This window comes from Muscardinus avellanarius (genome assembly GCF_963383645.1).
Source record: "Muscardinus avellanarius genome assembly, chromosome: 3".
In the NCBI taxonomy this organism is placed as follows: domain Eukaryota; kingdom Metazoa; phylum Chordata; class Mammalia; order Rodentia; family Gliridae; genus Muscardinus; species Muscardinus avellanarius.
Genome location: NC_137788.1, coordinates 20,823,381 through 20,843,096, shown reverse-complemented (window position 1 = coordinate 20,843,096; position 19,716 = coordinate 20,823,381). Strand labels below are relative to the sequence as shown.

Genomic DNA, 19,716 nt, shown 5'->3' with positions numbered 1-19,716 from the left:
ATTTTGAAATAGAGTCTCACTAGGTTGCTGAGAGTTTCATTATATTGCTAAGGCTGGTCTCAAACCTGAAATCCTCTTGTCTCAGCCTCCCAAATATTGGGATTACAGGCATGAGCCACACACCTGGCTTTTACTTTTTATTTTGAAATACGATCTCACTAACTTGCTAAGGGTCTTGTTATGTTGCTGATGCTGGTTTCAAACTTGCAACCCTCCATTTCAGCCTCTCAAGTGCTGGGATTACTGGTGTGTGCCACTACGCTCAGCTATTATCCTCATTTTATGGATACGAAAATAAAGGTTTAGGTTGGTGAAGTTCATATAACTATGAAGAGGCTTCAAATCCAGAACTGAAAGTTGGGTGAGGATTGCAACTCTGAGGTCAGCCTTGGACGACTTGGTGAGACACTGTCAGATGAGGAAGGGTGGGAAATAGGTATTTGAAGGCTTCAGGAGTTTAGTCAGTATTCTTTCTGTGTATGCTAAAACACAGTAAAAGAAGTGAAGGAACTTACTAAGGTACCACAAGCTGGAGTCTCTGCCTCTGCCAGAATTGCAAGCCTCAAACAAGGAGCAGGAACAATTATTCTTCACATTGCCCTGTTTGTTAACTTTGACTGTTAAAAGTTTTTCCTCCAAGCCAGGCATGGTGGCATGTACTTGTAATCCCAGCATTTGGGAGGCTGAGACCGGAGGATTGCGGTTTGCGGACAGCCTCAGCTACTTGGTGAGGCCCTCCACAACTTAGTGAGACCCTGTTTCAAATTAAAGAATAAAAAATAGGGCAGGGGGTATAGCTTGGAGGTCGTACGCCCCTAGGTTCCAACCCCAGACCTTTAAGAAAAAAAAAAAAAGTATTTCCTCCATGCCGGGCATGGTGGCACACCCTTGTAATCCCAGCATTTGCGAGGCTGAGACTGGAGGATCCCGGTTCACACACAGCCTCAGCTACTTAGTGAGGCCCTCTGCAACTTAGTGAGACCCTGTCTCAAAATAAAAAATAAAAACTGGGCAGGGGGTATAGTTCGGAGGGCAAATGTCCCTGGATTCCATCTCCAGACTCGCAAAAAAAAAAAAAAAAAAAGTATTTCCTCAGGCCGAGTGTGGTGGCAACAGGCTTGTAATCCCAGTACTTGGGAGACTGAGACAGAAGGATTACAGGTTCAAAGTCAGCCTCAGGACTTAGGCTCTCTGCAACTTATTGAGATGGTTTCCAAATAAAAAATAAAATCCAGCCGGGCATGATGTTGCACACTTGCAATCCCAGTACTTGAGAGGCTGAGACAGAAAGATAGCAGGTTCATGGCCAGCCTCAGCTACTTAGTGAGACCCTATTTCAAAATAAAGAATAAAAAATAGGGTGTAGAGTATAGCTCGGGTGTAGAATGTTCAATCCCCAGGACTGCAAAACAAATAAATAAACAAATAAAAATCGGGCTGGGTGTTTAACTTAGAATGCCTCTGGGTTCAATCCCCAGAAACAATAAAAAAAGTATTTCTCCCCTTGAAGAATTACAGTCTTAGTGTGGAATGTCACACTTAGCAGCTGTTGAGAGAACCACATCAAGGGGGAGGATTTGAAGGGATATAAAGACAGCTGATACAGATACATTAAGAATCTCACACCATCACATTTATGGCCTTGATCATTCATTAAACCAAAATGCTTTCACAAAGAACAGGTCCTAAGACATACAAAACACACAAACAATTATGAAGCAGACAAGGCGTAATAGAAGTAATGAAGTCTAGTTAGTTACCCTCATTATTTCTGTATCGCCACTTCTCCTTACCTAACACACTGTATTCAATTTGTCACCCCAAATTTACTTATCACCTATTTGCACTGAGCCACATGCTGGGAATGTATTGTGTAAAAGACAAACATGACTCTGGTCCTCCTGTTTTATTGGGGTGAAGTTAAGTGTTGAATGTGCTCTGTTGAACACTTCAATAAACTGAACACACTAAGCCAGGTGTGGTGGCGCACGCTTGTAATCCCAGCGCTTGGGAGGCTGAGACAGGAGGATCGCACAGGTCTGAAACCAGCCTCAGCTACTTAGTGAGGCTCTCAGCAACTTAGTGAGACCCTGTTTCCAAATAAAGTATAAAATAGCCTGGAGGTAGAAAGGCCCCTGGGTTCCACCTCCAGTACCAACAACAACAACAACAAAATTGAACACACTATAGTCCTTCCAAAGCACCAGCTCCTCCTTGCTACATAGCAGAGCTCAATTTCCACACTACTGACACTCTACGAATTCCGTGTGTGTGTGTGTGTGTGTGTGTGTGTGTGTGTGTGTGTGTAGCTGTGCTGCACACTGCAGGATGTCTAGCAGCATCTTGGGCTCCTTCATACGAGATGACTAGGTGCCAGTAGCAATCCCAGAGGCCTGACCATCAAAGTTACCTCCAGACACTGCCAGAGATCCCAAGAAGCAAAAATCGTCCTGGCTCAGAAGCACGGGTCTAGGGCTTTCCCAAATGCTGTCCCCAACCTTAATTCTCTACACATCCTACAAATCTCAACTCAGCCTCAGGAAGGGCTCCCTGATCTCTCCGATTAGATGAGCGCCTTCTTTGTAAGATTTCTCCACCCTGCACTTGGTGCTAACACTCACTTGACATTTACTCTGGTCCGGGGACCGGGTGCTCCACGAGGGCACGGGGCCGGACTCTCAGGTAAGGCAGCCAATGCTAAGAGGGCGGCGAGAGCGCGAAGCACCGAGGGGCGGAGGGAGGGCGCGCGGGGCACTGTCCCCGGGGAAGCCCGGGCAGCGAGCCGCCCGCGGGCGGGGGCGGTCGCTCTGCGCGTGCGCAGCCGCTCCTCGCCCCCCCCCCCCGCCCTGAGGTAGATCGCGAGTGTCCCAGGCTTCGCCCCGACCAGCGCAGGAGGGGCCAGGTCTGCACTCCAAGGGGACCCCGAGGAGGAACTTACGCGGGCCTGAAAGCGGGCGGCGAAACCCCTCACTGGGGACACCGACTGCGGCCACCACGTCGGCCGACCGCGGCGGCTCACCTCAGCTCCGCTAACGGCCGTTACACGCCCGCCGGGTCGCGCGCCCCAGAGCGCGCGCCGCCCGGCCCCGCCTCTTTTTTTTCCTGTCCCTGACCAATCGGGAATCGGGCCGCGCCAGTGTCCCGCCCCTTTCTGCCCGCCTCTGACCAATCGAGAGTCCAGCCGCTCCGACGTCCCGCCCCGGCACGCTGCCCCGGCGCCGGGCGGGAGGGATCGCTCTGCGCATGACCTGCCACCCTCCAGCGAGGTCCCGCCGCGCGCCGCTCGGGCTCTCCTTTAGGCTGAGCGGCCTCCGGGGCCCCGCAGATGGGACTCCCACCCAAACTGCGTCGTCCCCCTTCCTGAGTCTCGGGGTCAGGTTGTGACCGGGAGTTAGGGTGTGGTCTGGGCTACCGACTAGCTAGGGTTAGGGTTCAGTCTGCGGCAGAGGTCACTATCAAAGTTATGGGAGAGCTGGGTGTGGTGGCTCATGCCTGTAATCCCAGGGAGGCTGAGACTGACGGATCAGAGATTGAAGGACAGCCTCAGCAAGTAGGGAGACCGTGTTTCAAAAATAGGAATAAAATAGGGTCGGGGTATAGCTAGGAGGTAGTGTCTTTCGACTTAATCTCCAATACCACCAAAAAAAAAAAAATGTAGTGGTTTGAGATGTCGCTGTGGGTTCTTTTTCTTAGTTTAGAAAAAATAGAACTATACTGCTGCAAGCTTAAGCAAAATTTTATTATTACAAGGACGAGACAGAACAATCAAAGCACTACCCGCTGTCAGAGGGACACAGTGGAATGTCTTAAAAGTAAGGCACTGAAGTCTCTGAACACAACATTTTTTATAAGAATTCATTATGTCCTTCCATCCTGCTTAGCTAATAGTCCTCTTTTCCCACCAAAAGCAGGTTCAGGTCCGCCGGTTATCTCTGCTGTGTAAGCTTTTCTGTTCGATCTGATCAAAATGTGTTACTTGGTTAGCAAGGTCAGGGGCTATGTGGCATATACCTGCTTTGAAGTTTAAGGCATGTACTGTCTACCTGTGTCCTTGGTGAATTCTCAGACTTTCCCTATCTCTGTCTTTTAAAGTATGGAGGTTTGGGGCTATATTTTGTGTAGTAATTAATATTGGGTTAACGTAGCTTGCTTTTTCATCTTTTAACTTTAGTCTAAACTGTTGTGAGAGTCTAAACAATTCTTTTTCTAAGTGTAGGTTTCTGTGTTTTAAAATTCAGTGTCCAGCTGAGCTAACAGCCAACTTTTAACTGACTGAGGTTAATCCTGGCTGCAGCTCTTGGCTGACAGCTAAGAGAGAGAAAAGGGTTTTATTGTTCTGCCTAAGTATGAAGGCTTGTTCTTATTAGCAATTAATACAGCTCTTATTAACAATGAATACAGGCTCAATCCCCATTAAAAAAAAAATTTAAAGGGAGAAGCCAGGCTTGGTAAGATTACACCTGTAATCCCAGAATTTGGGAGGCTGAAACAGGAGAATTGCATGTTCAAGGCCAGCCTCAGCAATTTAGCAATATACCCTGCTTCCAAATTAAAAATTAAAAAAAGAGGTTGGGGATATAGGTCAGAAGGAGAATGCCCCTGAGTTCAATCCCAGTTTAAAAAAAAAAAAGTTAATGGAAAATGAACCTGGGTGTTAACATAGTAGATGAATTTAGGGCATATTCTCCAAAATAGGACCAGAAGGTTTTGTTAATGTAACTCTTAAGGCTGTGTGTCTAAAAGTATAAATTTATGGCCCGGTGAGTAGAAAATTGAGTGTTTCAACTTGATGGCTTCTGTTTCATTTGTTGGAGGAAGGGAACAGGGGACATGCAAGAGACTGAGAAGAAAGAAGATTTGAAAAGTTGATGCAGAAAAGGAAGGGAAACCTGTCTGGAAACAGTGGCAGTGTTGAGAGTTAAACTTGCAAATGGCAGCCGGGCGTGGTGGCGCACACTTGTCATCCCAGCATTCGGGAGGCTGAGACGGGAGAATCGCGGTTCACGGACAGCCTCAGCGACTAAGTGAGGCCCTCCGCAACTCAGTGAGACCCGATTTCAAAATAAAGAATAAAAAATAGGGCAGGGGGTGTAGCTCAGAGGGCAAATGCCCCTGGGTTCCATCCCTAGACTCGCAAAAAAATAAAAATAAAAAACAAATAAATAAATTTGCAAATGGCAAACCGACTATTTATACAGTTTTCTTAATTTTACTTAATTCTATTTTATTTTGAAATATCTTAAATAAAGGCAACAGCTAATACCTTCCCTAACATGATTGTTTTTTTTGTTTTTTTTTTTTTTTTTTTTTTTTTGAGGTAGGGAGGGTCATACAAGTAGGAGTCACTCCTGGGCTCAAGGTACCCTCCTGCCCCCATCCTTCCCCGTAATCGAGGCTAGAGGCATGTGCCACCTTGTGGCTGTTGTCCTTACCTTTCCTTTCCTTTCCTTTTCGTGACAGAGTCTTGGCATGTTGCCCAGACTGACCTCAAACTCCTGGGCTCAAGAGATCCTTCCACCTCAGCTTTCTGAGTTGCTGGGACTACAGACAGGCGTGAGTAGTAGGATTGTTTAAACAGTCTACTTCAGACCTATAAAGTCAATATGAATTCCCAGTGAAATGTAATTAATTTTATGATGATTTAATACATTTGTGACTTAGGCATATATGAAAAATAATATAAATTGATCGTTTACTTAATTTTTTTAGGAGTTGTTAAAGCATTAAAGAACAAAATATTTTCTGGGTGTGGTGGCACATGTTTGTAATCCCAGTACTTTGGAGGCTGAGACAGAAGGATTGCAAGTTTACAGCCAGCCTCAGTAACTTAGCAAAGCCCTCTGCAACTTAGTGAGACCCTCTTTCTTTCTTTCTTTTTCTTTTTTCTTTTTTTTTATTTCTTTTTTTATTTGTGGTACTGGGGGTGGAACCCAGGGGCTTTTCTACCTCCGGACTATACTCCCAGACCTATTTTATACTTAATTTGGTAACAGGATCTCACTAAATTGCTGAAAGCCTTACTAAGTAGCTGAGGACCCTGTTTCAAAATAAAATAGGAGTGGGGCGTGGTAGCACACGCTTGTAATCCTGGGGATCACGGTTCGTGGACAGCCTCAGCTACTTAGCGAGACCCTTCACAACTCAGTGAAACCCCGTTTCAAAAAAAAATAATAAAAGGCCGGGCGTGGTGGTGCACGCTTGTAATCCCTGCGCTTGGGAGGCGGAGACAGGAGGATCGCGCAGGTTCGAAGCCAGCCGCGTGCGCTGGCTTAGGAGACCCTGTTTCCAAATTTAAAAAAAAATGTAAAAAATAGGTCTGGGAGTGTAGCCCGGAGGTAGAAGGGCTTCCAGGAACCCCAGTACCACCAAAAAAAAAAAAAAAAATTAAAAAAAATAATAATAATAAAAAAGACTAAAAATTAGGACTGGGGGTGTAGCTCGGAGGTGCAATGCCCCTGGGTGCAATTAGGGCTGAGGGTGTAGCTCTAGCTCAGAAGTGACAGACAGGCCCGCCCCCAGGCATGTTCACCAATCTACAAAGACCTAGGTCTTCAAAGTTTCAAAAGCCCCGCCCCTGCTAGAACAAGGCCAATCCCAGCACCGTAACCCTGCAAGCCACGCCCGCGGCCACGCCCCGAGGAGTCGGGCTTCTCCGAGCTGCGCTGGACAGCCCTGGGACCTCCGCGGCGGCCGCTCCCTGGCTGGCACCGGCGTCCGCCCGCTGGTCACGCGGAGCCGCTCGGGCGCCAGGCAGGGCGTCTCGCGACTCGAGAAGCGGGACGGGTTGAAGGCCGGCGTCAGCAGTAGAGAGGCCCCGCGGACCTGCTGACCCGGGAGCCGCTGGCTGCTGACCGCACAGCTGCGGGGAGAGGAAGCGGCACCGACGGGTCAGGGCGCCGGTGGTGCGGATGCACAAACGTCGATTTCCCCTTTACCTGCACTGGGTAGATAAAGATAGGTGCTGAATCTCGTGCTTTACGTGAATTATTTCATCTCGTCCTCACAGCAATCCTAGGCTAAAGGTAATACTTTTGCCCCCTTTTCTTTTCCAACGACGAGGAAACTGAGGCTCGGAGAAGTTAAGTAGGTTGCCCAAGGTTCTGCAGGTAGCAGCCTGGCTCCAGAGCTGGGCCATACCCTTAGTGAGTTCTTTTTCCTCCTGACAAAGACATAAATGACAGGAATTCACCGAAGATGTTCTCAGTGGTCGAGAGCTTGCCTGCTACGTTGGAGGCCCTGGGTTTGATCCTCTCAGCAAGAAGTGGGGGATCTACAAGCTGGGACACATTCTATGGTGATGCTTATCATGACTCAGGACTTTTTTTTTTTTTTTTTTTTTTTGGGCCGTACTGGGGATGGAACCCAGGGGCATTCTACCTCCTAGCTATACCCCCAGCCCTACTTTTTATTCAGTATTTTGAAACAAGGTCTCACTAAGTTGCAGAGGGCCTCACTAAGTAGCTGAGGCTGTCCACAAATGTGCAATCCTCCTCTCAGCCTCCCAAATACTGGGATTACAAGCATGCGCCACCACGCCCGGCTGTTTGCTTGCTTGTTTATTGTGATACAAAGGATGGAACCCAGGGGCCTTCTAACACCAGGCTACACTCCCAATACTATTTTATTTTTTAATTGAAAACAGAGTCTTGAAAAGTTGCTGAGAGCCTCACTAAATTGCTGAGGCTGGCTGTGAACCTGCGATCCTCCTGTCTCAACCTCCCAAGTACTGGGATTACATGTACAATCTCTTCTTAAGAAAGAATGTAAACCAGGCGTGGTGGCACACATTTGTAATTCCAGCATTTGGGAGGCTGAGACAGGAGGATGGTGGTTCACAGACAGCCTCAGCTACTTAGTGAATGCCCCTGGGTTCCATCTCCAGTACTGGAGAGAGAGAGAGAGAGAGAGAGAGAGAGAGAGAGAGAGAGAGAGAGAGAGAGAGAGAGAGAGAGAGAGAAGAGAAGAGGCGAGAGAGGAGAGAGAGAGGGGAAGAGAGAGAGAGGGGGGAAGAGAGAGAGAGAGGGGGGGGTAGCTGGGCGTGGTGGCACACACTTGTAATCCCAATTTGGGAGGCTGAGACAGGAGGATCACTGTTCACTGACAGCCTCAACTACTTAGTGAGGCCCTTTGCAACTCAGTGAAACCCTGTTTCAAAATAAAGAATAGAGCTGGGCATGGTGGCACATGCTTGTAATCCCAGCACTTAGGAGGTTGAGACAGGAGGATCACACAGGTTAAAAGCCAGCCTCAGCTACTTAGTGAGGCTCTCAGCAACTTAGTGAGACCCTGTTTCCAAATAAAATATAAAATAGGTCTGGGAGTATAGCCTGGAGGTAGAAAAACCCCTGGGTTCCACCCCCAGTACCACGAAAAACAAAAAAACAAAATAAAGAATAGAAAAATAGTAGGGCTGGGGGTATAGCTTGAAGGTAGAATGTCCTTGGGTTCCATCCCTAGACTGCAAAAAAAAAAAAAAAAAAAGGATGTGACATCATTGGTGAGCACTTAGGAGCACAAGCCATTTCTGTATCGGCTGTGCAATTTGGGAAAATCCTTCTCTGAGCCTTAGATTACACTCATCTGTAAACTCAGAACCTCACAAGATTATTGTGATGACTTAATGAGGTAATGTGTGTTAATCTTGTGTGTGTGTGTGTGTGTGTGTGTGTGTGTGTGTGTGTGTGGTACTGGAGATGGAACCCAAGGGCTTTCTACCTCTGGGCTACACTCCCGGACCTATTTTTTTAATATTTTATTTGGAAACAGGGTCTCACTAAGTTGCTGAGAGCCTCACTAAATAGCTGAGGCTGGCTTCAAACCTGTGCGATTCTCCTGTCTCAGCCTCCCAAGTGTGGGGATTACAAGCGTGCGCCACCACGCCTGGCTTGTAATATCTGTTAATAAGGATTTGCTCTACAGCACTCGGTCAAAAAGCAATAAACACTGCTTGTGATTATTATTTTAAAGGGTTCTGTGGCTGACAGCTTAGAAACCAATACCCTAACCTTCAAATAGAAGGGCATTCCCAGTCTGATGTGGGACAACATGGCCTTTTTCTTCAAAAATCCTGGGTGAAGGGACATGTCTGTAATCCCAGTACTTGGAATGGCTGAGACAGGAGGATCACAGGTTTAACGCCAGTGAGACCCTTTTTCAGATTAAAAAATAAAAAGAGTGGGGGTATAACTCAGTGGCAGAGTGCTCCTGGGTTCAATCCCAAATATAAAAACAAAAAACAAACAAACAAAAAAAAACACTGGTTTGGCCAGGCAAGGACAACATAGGAAGACCCTGTTTTAAAAAAAAAAAAAAAAGTTTGGGGGGTTAGAATTATTTTTACTGCAAAGGATATGTATTTGGAGAACATCATCGTCTTTTTGGTGTCCTGGCCCCAGTTTCAACCTGGCCAGAAGGTTGGCCTGGAAGCTTGTTGTGCTCCCCAGGGAGGCCCTGTGAACACAGCCTTTCTGTAAAACCTGGCACACAGATTTGTTCCAACAACCAGACTTTTGCCTCAGCTTCCCTGCCTAGCCTTCCAGGCCTCTGCTGGGACTATAGCCCTGGTCTTGAGTGGATTATTAGCTCCTTCCACTAGGAATTTTTAATCTCTGACCAGTAGCTAGAGTCCTGGCTGTTGGGAGAGGATAACTTGCCCACTTTATCTTACCTGCCCTGGCCTCCCACCAAAAATCAGCTCTTGCTGGGTGTGGTGGCACACGCTTGTAATCCCAGCTTTTGGGAGGCTGAGACCGGAGGATCGCGGTTCATGGACAGCCTCAGCTACTTAGTGAGGCCCTCCGCAACTTAGTGAGACCCTGTTTCAAAATAAATAAAGCCGGCATAGTGGCACATGCTTGTAATCCAGGTGCTTGGGGAGGTGGAGACAGGAGGAGCTTTTTCTTTTTTTTGGTGGTACTGGGGTTCCTAGAAGCCCTTCTATCTCCGGACTACACTCCCAGACCTATTTTATACTTTTATTTGGAAAGAGGGTCTCTTAAACCAGTGCGGCTGGCTTCAAACCTGCGCAATCCTGGAGACAGGAGGATCTTGCAGGTTCAAAGCCATCCTTGCTGGCTTCAGAGACCCTGTTTCCAAATTTAAAAAGTATAAAATAGGCCTGGAAGTGTAGCCCGGAGGTAAGGTTTCCAGCAACCCCAGTACCACCAACATAAATAAATAAATAAATAAATAAATAAATAAATAAATAAATAATAAACAGGGCAGGGGGTATAGCTTGGAGGTCAAATGCCTCTGGGTTCCATCCCCAGACCTGAAAAAAAAAATCAGCTCTAGCTAAATGAACTCACTAGAAGCCAGTGTCTTACCAAACTTCACTGGGGCCCCTGTACCCTTTGGACACAGTGTTCTTCTGGATTTTCTCCTGTCTCCGCCTCCCAAGCGCGGGGATTACAAGCGTGAGCCACCACATCCGGCAATAAAAAAAATTTAAAAAGAGAAACAAACAAGGAAAGAAAAAAAACGTTAAGAATATCAATTTTTTTACATGACTCCATATTGCAAGCTAAGTGCTTCATGTAATACAATAGCAGTCAAGTACAACATTCAGTTTCTGCCTTGTCCAATGCAAGAAACTGGTACAAGAGATCATGCACTAGTACCTGAGATCCTCACAACCAGATTGAGGTAAGGACTATAATTTCCACTTATCAGATGAGCCATTGAGCTTAGACAGATAAAAGCTTTCTATCCAAGGCCACACAGCTAGAAGTGGTGGTACTGCATTTGAAACCAGGTCCATCGGACCCCAGAGCTTGACATCTTCCTAACTGTACTGCACAGCCTGGCAAAAACACGGCTTTATTTGCATGGCTGAGCCAGACACTCTCCCTTGAGACACAGGCCCAGATCACTATGCTGAGCTGGATTTCTAGGAAACCTTCCTCATTCCCCTGGGCAGCGGGCAGAAACAGGTCCATCATCTGACGCTTTGTCATTACATGTTAGCAATGATCAGAGGACTAATTCAGAAAACTGAAGGGGACCTAGCCCAGCTGATGTGCTCATCCTTCTCATCTCCTGGATCTGAAGAGGTACGGACCCTTTTCCTCAACCCTCCCCTGCTTGCAAGGGTTCACAATAGGGATGAGCTGGCCAGGATGCTCGGAAAGAGTAGGGAGACCTGGGATTGAGACCCACCTTTATTTCTTTAGTTCTGACTTTTCATGTTACTTGGGGAATACCTCACCGCTCTGGCTCCCGTGTTCCCTTCAACGCGGTGAGGGACTTCGGTTCAGTTTCTGAGGAGCCCTCTAAATTTGAGTTCTCTCTAGACCTGTTTACAACAGAAGCCCAGCCCGAAATGAACAGATGTCTTGCTAGGATCTCAAGTTGTAATCTGCGAGAGATATTTTCATGGATCTAAACTTTATATTTTTTTCTAAAAGGCTGCCTAGTTGTCCCTGCCCGCTGTGGAAAAGTCCATCCTTCACTGGTTGATGTGTCATGTCATCTATCATTATATATCCAGACCAATGTCCACGCTGCCCCTTCGGTTCATCGGTGTGCTGGTCTACCACTGCACCACCACCACATTATCCTGCTGCTACTGTATAGTAAGTTTCAGTATTTGGTAGAGTGAGGCTCCCATCTTGTTCTTCAAAATTACCTTGGATATTGTTAGCTTTTTGTTCTTCCTTACACGTATTCAAATCAGCTTATTAAGTTCTACAGAATTCTGTTGGGCTTTTGATTGGAGGTTTATTGCAGTTACAGATTTAGTCAGAGCCGGGCGTGGTGGCGCACGCTTGTAATCCCCGCGCTTGGGAGGCTGAGACAGGAGGATCGCGCAGGTTCGAAGCCAGCCTCAGCTACTTAGTGAGGCTCTTAGCAATTTAGTGAGACCCTGTTTCCAAATAAAATATAAAATGGGTCTGGGAGTATAGCCTGGAGGTAGAAAGCCTCTGGGTTCCACCCCTAGTACCACCAAACCAAACCAAACAAAACAAAAAAACAGATTTAGTAAGAATTGACATCTGTATGATACTGAAATTTCCTGTTTTCAGAAGATCCCCTGAGAAGCAATGGAGTGTGACCTAGGCTCTGAAGTCAGACCTGGGCTAGGATCCCAGCTCTGTGATGGGGGACACAGAAATCATTGCATGACTCTAAACCTCGGCTTTCTCTACTGTAAAATACGGATGATAAGAGCACTGCAGGTCATGAAGAAGCCCTTAGCACAGTGCTCAGCACGCGGTGGGGGCCCGTAAGTGGAGCCTGCTCATGGGAATGATTGTCCCCTTCTGCTCTTCTCACCAAAGTTGGTTGTATCTGCTTCCTGATGCTTTGCCAAGGATGTTCCTGTCCCTGGTAAAAGTCATGGACCCAATTTGGGGTCGGGTGATGAGACACACAATTTTCTGACACTCCCTGATATTTTCCACTATACCGTCCTAGGAGCTCAGAACCCAGGGCTGCACTCCTGCACTAAGCACTGCACTCCTGCCCCAGGTGTCTGTGCCAGCAGAGTAGGGAAGGGGAAGGCAGCAGGATCCTACTTCCTGAGTCTCCAGCCTGCTTGAAACTCCAGCCACTTAGTCTGGTCAAATGGGCAGGATGGATAGAAAAGCAGAGACAGAAGAGATGACAAAGATAGCATCCTGGAAGAGAAACATGGGAGAAGTCAAAGCCCCATGAAGTTGCCCTTTGTGCTCCCACCGCTAAACTTACCAGTCCTCAGCCTTTCAATTTGGGAGGTTGGCAGGTGGCTGAGCTCACCTCATGAAATCTTCCTGAAGACACTACCTGGTCTTTCACCATCACCTTCCCCTCTCTGGCCAGCAAAAAGAGGGGGAGAGGAGGAGGATGGTTGGAAAGGTGTATATGGATGCTCACCAGGCAGGTTGGGGGCTCCATCCCCATTTGGGAGCAGCAGCAGCAGAGGCCAGCAGATGGCCATGTCTGTGCTGATAGATGGACTCAGAGGGTGTCAGGAAGGAGTTATGGCCTTCAAGGGGAACAGACAGTACCTCTGAGACATGCCTGGCACCGGTGCCACCTCTCTGCTGCCTGCTGAGCACACATGCATCCCCAGTTGTCCGGATTCCTCCCCTGCAGGACTCAGAGTGCTTTTGAGGACTGGAACCAATGCTGATGGGTGGAGGATGAGGTGGTTTCCCACCAGCTGCAATTAGTGGGTCTCTGGGAACTTCTATTCCAACCAGTGAGGATCCCCAAGGTCCCTAATTGCCAACCTGTGCTGAACAGCAGGCAGAACTCTGGGCCATCCAGCCTTCCCCCATCCGACACCAGGCACCTGAGTCTCAGGGACATGGCTGATGCCACCAGTCTCCTACTTCATGGCTAAGAACTGACTACTTGAGAATCCAGGTCTCCTGTCCATGGGGGCAGTTCTTCCAATTGCCATGGCTGCTACTCAAGCTCCCCTTTGGTGTGAAGAGCCCCACACGCCCCTTGAGGGCAGTCCATGACGCTCTCATTAAATGAACAGGCTTTTTAGGGGCAGCATGTATCATTCCCATCAGACCTGGGGTGAGTGTTCCAAAGAGTTGGAGATCCACCAATCAAACACACTGATTCTAACACAAAACTTTATTGCATTACACATGCCTGGCCTCACTGGCCTTGCCAGCTGGGCCTTTCTCTTCTTAGTGTGTGGGCCTACTCAGGCCTTATCCAGCTCTGGGCTGGAGCAGGGGAGGCAGGAATGCCCATCCCAGGGCCAGATCCTGGTTACCTTGGCCAGCACCACCTTCTCTGCTCCTCCTTGCTGCTAGGGCTCCCACTCTCGTCCAGCATCCTTCTCCATCCTGGCTCCTCTGGGCCTGGGGCTCACAGGCATAAGCCCTGCAGTGGTGGCCACTGTCACAGCCCCCGGCCTCTGCCCAGACGTGAGGGAGAGGATGGACTCTGGCCAGGCTGTGGCCATGCTGGGGATGCAGGGAGATGAAATGGCTGGCTGTGTGTGTGCAGGCCCCGTGGCTTCCATCCTGCATTCTCAGAAATTGAACTTGTGTTTGCTGAGTATTATACTTGTAGTAGACTCATAAAGCTGTAAATCAAGAGGGTTTTTTTGTTTGTTGTTTTGTTTCCACTTCTCCAGCCTTAACAGCTTCCCCACCCAGGCCTTCCAGGGAAGTTCTTCATAGGTCTACTCCAGCTGGCTAATACTCCTCTGAGCCAAGGGGCTCCAGGTCATTCTGCTCCCCTCCAGCTCTGGGAACTGAACCCAGGGGCATGCCACCACTGAGCTACATCCCCAGCCCTTTTCAGGTTGACACAGGGTCTCACTAAGTTGCTAAGGCTGGCCTGGAACTTGCAATCCTGACTCAGCCTTCAGAGGCCCTGGGATTACAAGCATGTGCCACTGTGCCCTGCCAGTAGTGTATGCCTTTTTCTATCAGAACCTTCCTCTTTTCTGCCCTTGATGGGATTCAGGGGTCCTTTGCCCACAAGCAGACTGACCATCTGTCTCTAAAGACAGCTGAGTTGCCTCAAACCACACACTAGGAGTGGATTTGGAGGCGCTAGTGAACAGGGCCTTAAGCTTGATGGGAGGGGAGGGTCCTGGAGCTTGCTGGGAGGGGCGTGGCTGTTCTGAAAAGGAAAGGGCGGGGCCTAACAGAGTAGGTGGTGACTGGCAGGAATTTAGCAGGCAGGCAGACCTTGGAATAGACAGACACCTTGACACATGGGCCAGCAGCTAGGCTAGGAGGAGGGAGTGCTGACTGGGGTAGGGGAGGGAAGGCGCACCTTTTCCCTGTTTGCTAGCGCAGTGATCAAGTCTTGCTGCTTATTCATGCTGTGGGTGAGCTTCAAGGAGCTGGCCTTCGACATGGTCCTCGAAAAATGTCTGTGCAACCGACCTTCCTCTTCCTCCTGGTTGAAGCAGATGGTGCGCACCTCCTCCACGATCCTGAGTCAGAGCGGGGAGTGCGTTAGGATGGGGCTTCGGGGGACAGGACGGCGGCTTTCTCGCTTCTTCCCTGCTATGCATCCCCCCCCCCCTCCTGTCCCACACTCTATGATAGAGACCCAGGCAGAACTATGTGAGATGGGACGAACCCGGAGGTCTAGATCACAGCTCTTCCAGTAACAGGCTGAGGGACCCTGGCTGGGCAAATCACTTAAACCAGTCTGGGTGCCTGAGGCCAGCCAATCTGAAGCCCATTCCTGACTCCTGGGACTCAGAAGTACCCCTGGAAACCGCCAGCCCGGGCCGCCCTTACTCATTGAGCTCCTCTCGGATCTCCTTGTACTGCCTTAAGTTCTCCTGTATTGCCTCAAGCACCAAGCAGAAGTTTTCGCATGTATCTTCCGAGAGATTGGACAGAGGACCCCCCACAAGTGGCTCCTGAGGCTGACCAGCTTTCTCCAGCCGTGCAACGTCACAGTGCACGAGTGGCAGCTCGTTTTCTTTGTCCTCCTCCTCGGCATCTGTCTGGGGTAGGAGGGATGGAGGGGGACAGAGCTCAGGCCCAGCTGCGCCCCAGGCTCTTGCTTGACTTCAGGGTAGTGAGTCTCGGGATGACAGGGTTTCAGCTCCAACCCCCTGCCCTTCTCTTTTCCCTGTGGCACTGGGAATGGAATCCAGGATATAACTTCCTGTAGGCTAGGCAAGTACACTCACATGGAGACTGGAGCTCCTGGTTTTGCTGAGGGAGGTCAATTTCAAATGCACAAGCCCCTCACCACCTCTTTGGAAATTCTCAGCCCTTTTCCAAGCTTAGCCCCCACCCCTTCCATTTCACCCCAGAAAGCCTACTCAGCAAACTTCTAAAGCCCTACCTACTCTCATGTCAAGGGCCCCAGCCCTCAACCCTCTGGGAAGTATTTCACGTTCTTCTCCAAGTTCATGGAAGCTCTACTGTTGAATGAATCGTGCTGTAGCTGGCTGGCATTTATTAATGCTTACTATGTGCCAAGCTCTGTTCATTTACCCATATAATCTTCATAAGAGCCCTGTGAGGTACGTACTATGTATGCACTATTATGATTTGCCTTTTACAGAAGAAGAAATGAAGCTTAGATTGATTTTTGTATGATGTATGGTGCTGGGAATTGAACCCAGGCGCACTCTACCTCTGAGCTACACCCCCAGCCCTGTTATTTGTAATCCCTGCGTTTGGGAGGCAGAGACAGGAGGATCACTCACACAGGTTCGAAGCCAGCCGTGCTGGCTTAAGAGACCCTGTTTCCAATTTTTAAAAAATATAAAATAGGTCTGGGAGAGTAGCCCAGAGGTAGAAGGGCTTCCAGGAACCCCAGTACCACCAAAAAATAAAAATAAAAAATAAAAAATAGGGCAGGGGTCGAATGCCCCTGGGTTCCATCCCCAGACCCTCAAAAAAAAAAAAAATCTAGGAAATCCAAACTCTTTAGAGGACCTGGTTGTGAGTGGACCAGCGGGGCACTTCAAATAGGAGGCTGCTGCCTCCAGGTCTGTGGCCTGCCCTTCTCCAGGCCCTCAAGTGTCCAAGCACACAGACACCCATGCCTGAGCCAGCATTCACGCACACCTCCTTCCCCTTTGCCCACACTCAGCACTCACACACCTCAGTGAAGTTGATTTGATACTGTTGCCCAGGCTCTCCTGTCTTCATCATTTGTTCCAGATTGGTGGTCACCACGACGACAAACAAGTTGAGGCCGATGAAGGCACCAATGGTGATGAAGATGGCAAAGTAGATGGCGCCCCCGATCTCCATGGCATACTCCCTCCTCTCCATCCTGGAGACGGCAGGTAGGGCCCTGTCACTTCCCTGCCCTTTGAGCCTGTTTCCTCATCTGTGAGATGGGGAAGTTGCCCCCAAGCCCACTGGGACTTCTCACTGCGTCCATGTGCTTGTGTAGATTGAACGCCCTACTCCTGGTTCACACAGCACCTGCTCTTAGCACTCCCAGTGCTGCCAACCAACGGGCCAACTCTCAGGCCAGCCCTGCAAGGTGATTGGTGCATCAGTATTATCAGGTTTAATTTATTATCCATGTTTTATCTTATTATAAAAAATAATTCAAGCCAGGCATGATGGCACCTGCCTCTGGCTGAGACAGGAGGATTACAGGTTCAAGGACAGCCTTAGCAACATGATGAGACTTTTAGCAACCTAGTGAGATCTTGCTTCAAAACAACAAAATAATAATAATAAAAAGATTTGGGGCTATATTGTGGAGGCAGAACACCCCTGGTTCAATCCCCAGGACCACACAAAAAAACCCTAAGCTCATTATAGAAAGATTAGAAGATTATAGAAAGATTAGAAGAAAGATTAGAAGACAGGCAGAATGGAGACTGGATGAAGAAAACACTTCAATTGACTATGTACATAAATGAAATTATTAAGGACAATCTCAATATCATGTGTGGGGAAGGGGAGGGAGCAGGACGGGATGCAGGGAAGCTCGCCAAGGGCTGTGTACATGTGTCCCCATTGCTCTAGACTTCATTATAATGTGTGACTATGATATATCAAAATATATTTTTAAAATTTTACTGGTAAAGAAAAATATACAGGTAAAATAAAATCTCCTCTGCAGAGTTACTACTGTCAATACCGTGTCGTAAACCAGGCATGGTGGTGCATGCTTGTAATCCCAGTATTTGGGAGGCTGAGACAGGGGAATTGCAGTTTTGAGGACAGTAGTGAGACTCTCATTAACCTAGTAAGACTCTGTTTCAAAATAAAAATAAAATAGGGTTTGGGGTATAACTTGGAAGTAAATGCCCTGGGTTCAATCCTTAGTCACATACACACACACACACACACACACACACACACACACACACACACTTGTCGTAAATCTCCAATGAAATATTTTCCCCAAATATAGTCTTCTCCTCTCTCCTCATATTTATATACACATATTTTAATATTTATACATTATATATTTACTTATATAATATAAATATGTAATATAAACAGAAGCACTCGGTGCTGGGCTCTACATTAGAAGATTCATATAGCCAGGCATGCTGGCTCACACTTATAATCCCAGTACATGGGAGACTGAGACAGGAGAATTGCAAGTTCACAGCCAGCCTCAGCTACTTAGTGAGGCCCTTTGCAACTCAGTGAGACCCTGTTTCAAAATAAAGAATAAAAAATTGGACAGGGGGAGTAGTTCCGTCAAATGCCTCTGGGTTCCATCCCCAGATCCACAAAAAAAAAAAAAAAAGAAAAGAAAGAAAGAAAGAAAGAAAGAAAGAAAGAAAGAAAGAAAGAAAGAGAGAAAAGAAATGGGGTCTTGCTAGGTTCATGAGAGTCTCACTACTTGCTGAGCCTCTTAAGAGATTGCAAGCATGCGCCTCCACACCTGGCCAAGTGGTACTTTCAGGAGACCAAGGCTGCAGAAATGACAACCCAGAGGCCCCACCCCAGGGAGTCCCTTTCCCCAGTTTCAAGCTCCACTTCCTGCAGGGCTTGCCTCATCGCAACCCTGGCGCTCCGCTCTCACGAGAGCCCCTGTTCTCTCCCTGCCTTTCAGGAGCGGCAGTGCAGCATGTTCCTTGCTGGCTGGGACGAGGGCCTGGAAGCACCCTGAATACTCACTGAAAGTCGCTGTAAATGTCCAGCCAGCCATCCTGGGTGATGCAGATGAAGAGGGTATACAGAGCAACCCCCATATTCCGGAAATGGTGGGGCACAAACCCACCAAAGAGTGTGACCCCAAACATAGAAAACACCTGCCGGAGAGACCACTGGGACTCAGACCCATAGGCCTCTGTTCCCCAGGCGCCCTTCTCTCCCCAGTGCCCCAGGGAGGGGATGGTGAAGGGGGGGCACTGACCAGCATGAAGAAGAGGATGAGAGCCATGATGTTGGCCAAGTCGGGCAATGACTGCAGGATGACACGGATGATCCGGGCCAGGGGCTCCACCGCCATGCACACGTGCACCAGCCGGAGCACCCTGTGGCAGACTGCTCAGGGGCGCCCCAGGCCCTTCCCAGACCCCTCCTCCCTCTCCGTCCCCCACTGCCCAGAGGGGCAGAGCCCAGCCACAGCTGGGAACAACCTCCCTTCTCATTCCTGGGGTCCAGACAGGTCCCCCGCTCTCCAGAGCTCCCCGCTCACCTGAGCGTGTAAGTGACAGCGATGGTATTAAGTTGGCGAACGAAGAACCCCATGAGCAAGGTAAAGGCGATAAAGAAGTTGAGGATGTTCCAGCCGTCCTGGAGGGGGGCAGCCCCAGCGGGGTCTGTCAGGCTCAGCTCAGGGAGGCATCCTGGGTCCATCCTCCCCACAGCGTTCTCAGAGCAGGGCCAGTCTGCTGACATCCGCTGCTGTCGCCCAGAACGTGCCACAAAACCCACATGCACTCATGGTTCCATACGCCAAGTGCGACAGCCAAGTACGACCTCAGAGACGCAGCGAGGACACTGGCGTCCACACAGTCAGTCCTGAGCTGGGCTGCCGTAGCTGGTGCTACAGACCGTGACCTGAAAACATTTGGGTGCTCCTGCCTTTGTGGGACACATACTGCAATTAATGAATGAAAGTAAGCCGGGCGTGGTGGCGCACGCTTGTAATCCCAGTACTTGGGAGGCCGAGACAGGAGGGTCGCAGGTTTGTAGCCAGCCTCAGCAACTTGTCAAATAAACTATGACCCTCCACAACTTAGTGAGACCCTGTTTCAAAATAAAGAATAAGCCGGGCGTGGTGGTGCACGCTTGTAATCCCCGCGCTTGGGAGGCAGAGACAGGAGGATCGCGCAGGTTCGAAGCTAGCCGCGTGCGCTGG

General features: G+C 48.8%; 1 protein-coding gene across 1 annotated transcript in view; it reads right to left on the bottom strand.

The window, feature by feature from the left end:
• Positions 1-2,617: 2,617 nt before the first annotated feature.
• Positions 2,618-19,716, bottom strand: part of CATSPER4 (cation channel sperm associated 4) — a gene marked incomplete at both ends in the record, with an annotated part of 30,234 nt that continues 13,135 nt past the window's right edge. The window contains 9 exons of the mRNA XM_080691356.1: positions 2,618-2,944; positions 6,709-6,859; positions 13,333-13,430; positions 14,731-14,893; positions 15,207-15,418; positions 16,533-16,707; positions 18,528-18,661; positions 18,766-18,886; positions 19,051-19,148. Coding sequence (XP_080547482.1) covers positions 2,618-2,944; positions 6,709-6,859; positions 13,333-13,430; positions 14,731-14,893; positions 15,207-15,418; positions 16,533-16,707; positions 18,528-18,661; positions 18,766-18,886; positions 19,051-19,148 — 1,479 coding nt within the window. The remainder of the gene's footprint in view (positions 2,945-6,708; positions 6,860-13,332; positions 13,431-14,730; positions 14,894-15,206; positions 15,419-16,532; positions 16,708-18,527; positions 18,662-18,765; positions 18,887-19,050; positions 19,149-19,716) is intronic.